The sequence below is a fragment of the Zeugodacus cucurbitae genome, chromosome 5 (genome assembly GCF_028554725.1).
Source record: "Zeugodacus cucurbitae isolate PBARC_wt_2022May chromosome 5, idZeuCucr1.2, whole genome shotgun sequence".
NCBI classification, from domain to species: domain Eukaryota; kingdom Metazoa; phylum Arthropoda; class Insecta; order Diptera; family Tephritidae; genus Zeugodacus; species Zeugodacus cucurbitae.
In genome coordinates, this window is record NC_071670.1 from 60,612,661 (window position 1) to 60,620,086 (window position 7,426).

A 7,426-nucleotide genomic window follows, 5' to 3' on the forward strand; every position below is an offset into this window, starting at 1 on the left:
GCAATGATATATAGTATCCATTGGCTCCGAGGGGGAGCAAAGGGGCACAATGAGATTTCTCCATTTATTTCGATCTTGTGCTAGCCTCTTTATTTAACTCTAACTTTTTTGGACCTTAGATATTTTGATATCCAAATTTATTCTTCAGATTAAAGCGGGACGGATTTTTTTGACTACCTTGTGGATCCCAGTCAACAGCGTTCCGGGTGATTGTATCTCAGAACATGTCCGAGCCGATTTCATTGATGATTTCAGACCATAGGGGTATTTTTTTTGTTTGTGACCATAAGTCCATGTTAGAGACGGTGACCGGCCAAAAATATAGAATTGGTAATGTCTTCCTTGTATCCTCCTATGCAATGATAATTGATTTAATCTTGAGTTCTGAGGTAAACGAGTTCATCGCATAATCTCCACCGACTCTCCCAACTTAGAAGTAATGGGTATTTGTGAGATCACAAAGGTATTTTAGTAAATATATTAGTTCTGGGATAATAGTCAGACTAGAAAAAGTTGGTTTAAAGAGTACGTAAAGCGCTCCACAATGAATCTGAAGACAACCTCGTTTGAAACCATTTACTGATATTTAATTCAGACAGTATAAAGTGGGATATTTTTTTCGTTTCTTAAGTTTTCACACACGATTTCGTTATGATCGAATTGTAGTTGCTTCCTATAGCCTATAACTGTTAAGCTCCATAAAGTACTGACTGACTTGGAGATTATGGAAATTGGTTGAGTATCGACTTTAGTCTTCAAAACATGCGGACTGATCTCTTTAATACATATTTATCACACTATTGAGAAATTTTTTGGAAAAATGACCGATCTCAAAAGAATTTAAAAAAATACAAAAGGTAGTAAACAGGAAATCATATTTTTACCTACCTTTGCCACCTGAAATTTTTGCAAATTAACTGCCCAAATAAATATTTTTTTAATTTTTTGAAGGAAATATCAAACCAAAATCACCTGTGGGCGCACAAATGACTTCATTTTGGGCACAGTAAAAATATTTTTCTTTTTCTTTTTGCATTTGTAACTATCAAAGAATTATTTATAAATCCGCCAACAAAACAACTCGAATGCTCCCATTGTAATTGCAATGCGATCCAAAAAAGTCACACCTAATTTATGCGCACATGTGGCCAAAAACCAATTGGTGGGCAGCACGTCGCACCAGCGCCAACTCCATGCCAACTTGCTGGCTAGCTTGCGCATAAATAAGATTTGCCGCCCGAACACGAGCATGCGCACCGAACGATCTGATATTGCTGATAAATAATAATTAAGTCATAAAGTGAGCAAATCGTAGGTGCCATTGACTGAATCGAGTCCATTGAGATTTTTATCAATTAATTATTGGCGCTGCCATACACGCATACAAATCACGCTACACAAATAAAAACAACAACAAATACACGCTTTGAATTTGATTACGTGTATATTGCTTTTAAATTGAATTTTCTACAATTCAAATATATTTTTCATAATGACGCATTGAAACTTGGCACTTTACGCACTTGTCACGCTACCAAGTGTGGTCCTTGATCCTTCATCAACGGTCTTATCTGAAGCCCAGTTCATCCACATTATAGTTGCCGAGTATTAAATCCGATTGCGCTTGTTGTTGTTGCAAATTCAAGAGCTTACGATGTCGATAATGCATTGTCTTTAAGCGTTGCATGCGTCGCTTCAGATTGCAATAGACCGGACAGCAATCCGGAAAGGGTTTATACATGAGTTCCTCCTCGTCGCCTTGCTCGCATTGGTCGGGCAAAATGTCCAGGCAGCTAAACGACATGTGTGGCGTTGCAAAAAGAAATTGAGAGAGAGAAAAGGAGAGAGAGAGTGAGAGAGACATTATTAGTGGTATCACATTGACAGTATTGTAGGTTAGGTGCAACTACGAATAACTACTCGTTGGGTCTAGACATCTTTTCCACTACAAAAATAGACCTGGAACGTGGTACGATTTGATTATTTTCACAAAACAAATTCGCACATAAGCTGAGCAACACCAGGCGACGCGGTAGAAATTTCGATTGTTCCCACATGCAACGACGATAGGAGCCTGGAAGGGAGAGGTAGAGTAATAAGATGTGGAAAATGAAAATTTGAATTTTTTTTATAATTTCAACAGCATTTTGATACACTTGTTATAAAAAATTTAATTTTTTTTTATTTTTTTTAATTTAAATTTATTTTTTTATTTAAATTTAATTTTTTTATTTAAATTTATTTTTTTTTATTAAAATTTCATTTATTCCACTTACGCAACACAGTATTCGTGTCATCCTCCTCACTGGAGTCCACTTGACGGCTGTTGTAGTGTCGCATGTGATATTGTCCGAAGGCAGCACAGGCGCCAAGGAACAACAAAATCAGTAAACCACTAAGACACCGCATTTTCTACGGATTTTCCAAAATTTTACTTTTTAAAATTTTTCCACAAATATTTTGAAATATATTTATTTTCAAGGCTTTTTTCCCGTCTATGCAAAAAATCAGAGCGTCGGTTGAGTGCTTATCGCGCGCGTTATTCAAAACGCACTGAATTTACACGATCCACAAAATGATGATCGCCTTGATTAATTTAGTCATTTACAAATTGATACATACTATCTTCTGGTGTGGATGTGTACACTGAGAAAAATCTGTAGAATTATAAACCTTCAGATTACTCTCACAGAGTCACTTTTGTCAGAGTTTTTGTAGCACTTCTTTGGTTGTTGTTGTTATAAAGATTATCTAAACCCCAATTGGAGTGGTAAGGTCAAGTCTAGTCGTCATCGAAGTCATCTAAGGAGAGCACCAGGAAACGAGCTGTTTCGACAGGGTCGGACCATAGGGAGAGGGATGTTAGAGTCGGGGACTCATTGCATACGGTACATGTGTTTGACATGTCGAGGTCTAGGATATGTAGGTGTTTAACCTGCCTGAACGAAGTTGCGCTGAGGATAGTTTCGAGGAAACATCCCAGCAGAAGCTGCTTGGAGAGTAATTCATTATGCAGGTTAATCCGGAGAACTACTCGTAATCGGTGGTTTGAAAGATCTCTACAGCTCGAAAAAAGATTGTGGTTTTAATGGAACCCAAAAAAAAACTGCCACAATTTTGCATTCAATAAATTTTCAACTCTCTCCCAATATCGTACCACTCGTAGGTGGAAAGGTCGTTTAATTAGACAGACATTCCTTAACTTTTCTCGGTTTCACTATTTATTGGTGTCTTTAGTGTCTCGATCGTAAATAGGTAAAAGATGGAATTGAAATATGTTTTCTGGTTGTAAATAAACTATGATTCAATTGGAGAGGGAGTCTTATATTTTAATATAGGGGTTCCGGACAAAGAAATATTAATAAAATCTCGAATGAAATCTGCCATTTTTGGAGGTTAGACCTTGGAAGGCCGAGATTTTTAATATCCCTAATTTGGGAAACATAATATACCTTTAAAACATATTATTATGGAGAGTAATCATCTGACGATATATGAAACCATGTTGACTTTCGTTCTCACCATTTTGATCTTTAGGATCAGGATTTTTTCTTCAAACCCCAGACTTTAAATATATTCCAATATAGTCTACTTGTTCCCTTGTAAATTTGCATGTCCGATTTTTTTCAGTGCTCAAGCACTTTTGTACTGCAATTTATCTCATTTTTCAACATTTAGAGCAAACATATGCCCCTTGTATATACATTAGTCACTCACAATACAACAATTGATATGATTTGCTGTTATTGTTGTTGTGCATGATGTGTCATTGTCGCTTTTGATTAATACAACTACAATGCATACGTATCTATTATCATAGGTGATGTTGGAATGGTTTAAGTAACCGCGTATGTATATGAGTACATAACCTCAACTAAGCTGGAACGCAATTCAGTGATTTATCTACTAAGCGCCTGACACTCGTTAGTGTTAATGTATTTATTGTTGTTGTTGGTTGATATCAAATTTGCATATATTTTTGTGTGATAACAAGCATATTTAAAAGTAATTTAGAGATTTTTTTTTTTAAATTTCATAACGGATGGGGTGCTAAACACCTAGAGTTTGGAAAATTTCTGAAATTTATGAAACAAATTTTTTTATTTTATTATACGACACTAGCAACAAATGTCAATAAACCGCACAAGCTTTCTTTTTATCAATTATGTGTTGTGCTCTGTAAGTTTACTGCTTTTTATTATGGCCAAGGTCGTCAGTAGCATAGTATATTAGTCACAGCAAGATACCTATTAGAGGTAAAACACATGTAAGGGGTATGATTTTGTGCATTCACCCATTTTGTTTTTGTTTTTACATATATGATTGTCAGCTGTCAACTGTTGGTTTGTTATTATTAGTCAACCTCAAAATATCGGCACATAACCTCAATTAATGTCGATTCCGGAAACAAAAATTTTCAAATAACGGTGAAATGAAGCAGTCCACTTTATGATTTTTAACTTACTTAAAACTCTTTTATCCCTATAAACAATAACAAGCAATTTCACACTTGCTCCTCACTGAAAATATACATTTCTAACTACTTTGTCATATTACTTCCAAATTTTTATAAAGAAAATTTATTGTGAAAAAATTTAAGAAAATTTAATTTGGTCAACTTCCGCTACCTGACATACTGAATTAACGCAAATATCTAATCTATTACCACGATTGCTTGTCACTTTTGACAATTCGTTTTGTTGTAATTTTCGCGCAGAAGCACAAAAGAAATTGGAAATTTCTGGCAAATTAAATTTTTTATAAAAGACACGCGAGTTGAAAGTTAAACGTCAGTTTAAAACAGAAAACACAAGAATAAAGATATAACAAAGCGAAAGGCTCTTAGCCGAATACTAGTGATTTTTCAAGCAACAAAGAAAATCAGTGTGATTTATTATCTTAAATATTTAATTAATTAAAACAAATTTACAAAAATGGTACGACGTGGACGTTCAGCTAGCCCACCCCCAGCTACCAGGAGGTAAGTACAAAATCAAGTCTTTTGTGGAGCTGTGACAATAACAACCGCATGGGTGCAAAGTGCAATTCATGCGCTAATGTAATTAACAATGCAACGAAAATAAATATATGTAAATAAATGCGTGATAAAATTACTTATAAACATATTTATTTATATATAAACACAAATATGAAGTCGGTGAAAATTCTCATTACATTACGTTGTTGCGTAACAGCTATACATTATGCGCTTGGCAAATGTCAAAAAGTGTTGCGTATGATAAAGTTATTAAATAAAATAACAAATTTCATATATTATTGACAACAGGAGTGCGCCCACACATCATGCACCAGCTCCAACACCAAATGTGCCGGCACGCGCCGCTCCGGCAGCACCCCCAGCACCAGTACAAGCTGCACCCAGCGCTGTTGGCGCACCACAGCAGCCATCAATGTTCCAACAAATGGCAGCTACCGCTGGTGGTGTAGCTGTTGGCTCAGCAGTGGTAAGTTGACAAGAAATAGAATCTAATTTCATCAGCTAAATAATTTACTTAAACAAAATACTATATTTTCAGGGACATACACTTGGTGCCGGTATTACTAGCTTGTTCAGTGGTTCTGGTGATAAAGAGGCTGCCGCTCCCGCTGCCGCAGCAGCTCCACCAGCTCAACAGCAATACTACGGCAATGCAGCTCAGCCCAACGAGCCACAAGGTGCTTGTGCTTGGGAGATTAAACAGTTCCTGCAATGCGCTCAAGGCCAATCTGACTTGACACTCTGCGAAGGCTTCAATGAAGCGCTACGTCAATGCAAGGTTCAACATCATTTGCAATAAATTGTTGGTTGACACACAGCAAACTCAATTACTTACATAAATATTCAAACCGTTATATGATATAATACAATATTAATCAATGAAATAATTGTGAACAAAAACAAAACAACAAAAACAAATTTATAATTTAGATGTTTCAAAGTTCAATGATTGAGTGATTTTTTGTGTTAAAGTATGAAGAGTTTGTTGAATGCTGCAGATAATAGGCAAAAGTGTCAATAGATTGAATGGCAACAACAACAAAAGAACTTTGGTGAATATTTCTAGAAAATTCTACGCAGAAAATATGTGCAAACAGATAACGTGGAAGCGTTAATTGGCAAACAACCAAAAAACAACAACGGATCATACCACTAATACAACAATAACAATACAGCAACTCACGTGCTGCATACACACGCTGAGTAAGCAAAACAAAATAACAATTGCAGTTGTTGTTGTTCGCTATTGACACTGCAATATAGTGCAGGGAAAAACAAGTACTAAAATAATTTCCACATAATTGTGCATACTAGTTTTATTTTTAAATACTAAGCTTATTTCGTGTAATTATGAAATTGTTGAAGGCTCATGCTAGCAAAATGGACCATTTAGAGTAGTATTGTAGACAAATTTGTGCCAAATATTAAGCGCTACAAATCGGGTATTAAATTATCTTCCGAATGCGCTAAATAAAATAAAAACAACAACCTTCGGCACCATTAAAAATGCATTTTTTTTATTTTCGTAATGAATTGTTATTGTCATGAAAACATGTTTGTTTTTCTTCTACTCGCTCATTTAAAATAGATTCATTCACTGGGTTGTTAGTAAACATTTCACCTATTTTTTCAAGAATTGCAGCAACATTTTCGGCAATAACATATTTATTAGTTTCTTTGATGATTCACGTTTGTTTATATTTCGGGTACTTAGGATTATTTTGATAATATTTTTAGTGACTGACTTTGTTTTTTGGGGTGTTGTGAAATATCGGCTGCGTGTATTTCCTATAAATAACTGTAGTAAAAGAGATTTATGAAATTGATGAATTTGCATTTATTGTGGTTTGCTAATTGATTGAACTACACACCTACATGCATATTTTTAGACTCGTCTGATGAATAAGTTCCGACTTAGACACATACATACACACATCTGTAATCAATTGTGTTTGATAAAGTTTTGAAAAGTAACAGCTCTCTCTTAGATGGAGTTCTCTGACTCAAGCCGGCCTGAAACCTCCCCTGTCAGTCCTACCCTGGATAAATACATATGTATGTACATACAGTTGAACTTCCCTAGCTCGAATCACCATAATCCAAAAAAACAATTCGAATTAGAGAGATTTCGAGTTATGGAAGGAAATTTGTATGAAATTTTACTTCTTTTGCCAATTCAAGAGTTCGAGTTATGGAGAACTTCGAGTTAGAGAAGTTAGAACGATTTTGCGGATCGCGAATATCTGAACCACGGTGGATTTTCCAGGTAAAAAGCCACACTGCTAAGGTCCAATCAGTTCGTTTAAGGTGGGATTTAGTCTTTCCCACAGTGCGTTCGATGGAACCTTGTACGCAATATTTAGGGGGCTTATCCCACAATAATTGGCACAGATTGTGGGGTCTCCCTTTCTGTGGATTGGACAGATT

The 7,426-nt window shown here is 35.6% G+C and overlaps 2 protein-coding genes across 3 annotated transcripts; one reads left to right on the forward strand and one right to left on the reverse strand.

Annotated features, from left to right (window-relative positions):
* Window positions 1-1,425: 1,425 nt before the first annotated feature.
* Window positions 1,426-2,566, reverse strand: Cg1552_1 (uncharacterized protein CG1552). Of its 2 annotated transcripts, none has more exons than XM_011179061.3 (3): window positions 2,277-2,566; window positions 1,960-2,074; window positions 1,426-1,793 (listed from the first exon to the last, which is right to left on the reverse strand). In XM_011179061.3, the coding sequence occupies exons 1-3, from the start codon at window positions 2,407-2,409 to the stop codon at window positions 1,568-1,570; spliced, it is 474 nt and encodes a 157-aa protein (XP_011177363.1). In that variant the 5' UTR covers window positions 2,410-2,566; the 3' UTR covers window positions 1,426-1,567. The 2 variants fall into 2 exon arrangements, with proteins under 2 accessions (XP_011177363.1, XP_011177362.1); XM_011179060.3 differs by having other exon boundaries at window positions 1,921-2,074; window positions 2,277-2,565.
* A 2,012-nt stretch (window positions 2,567-4,578) lies between these two features.
* LOC105208951 (coiled-coil-helix-coiled-coil-helix domain-containing protein 10, mitochondrial) lies at window positions 4,579-5,945 on the forward strand. Its single transcript, XM_011179059.3, has 3 exons — window positions 4,579-4,981; window positions 5,288-5,465; window positions 5,538-5,945. The coding sequence occupies exons 1-3, from the start codon at window positions 4,935-4,937 to the stop codon at window positions 5,796-5,798; spliced, it is 486 nt and encodes a 161-aa protein (XP_011177361.1). The 5' UTR covers window positions 4,579-4,934; the 3' UTR covers window positions 5,799-5,945.
* Window positions 5,946-7,426: the final 1,481 nt, after the last annotated feature.

Excerpts from the sequence above, each read along its gene's own strand:
- Cg1552_1 (XM_011179060.3), bottom strand. The coding sequence starts at position 2,409 with ATGCGGTGTCTTAGTGGTTTACTGATTTTGTTGTTCCTTGGCGCCTGT. Across the intron at positions 2,075-2,276 it reads TGACACGAATACTGTGTTGC|GCTCCTATCGTCGTTGCATG; the intron begins GTAAGTGGAATA and ends TCTCCCTTCCAG. Across the intron at positions 1,794-1,920 it reads AAGATGTCTAGACCCAACGA|CTGCCTGGACATTTTGCCCG; the intron begins GTAGTTATTCGT and ends CATGTCGTTTAG.
- LOC105208951 (XM_011179059.3), top strand. The coding sequence starts at position 4,935 with ATGGTACGACGTGGACGTTCAGCTAGCCCACCCCCAGCTACCAGGAG. Across the intron at positions 4,982-5,287 it reads CCACCCCCAGCTACCAGGAG|GAGTGCGCCCACACATCATG; the intron begins GTAAGTACAAAA and ends TATTGACAACAG. Across the intron at positions 5,466-5,537 it reads TAGCTGTTGGCTCAGCAGTG|GGACATACACTTGGTGCCGG; the intron begins GTAAGTTGACAA and ends CTATATTTTCAG.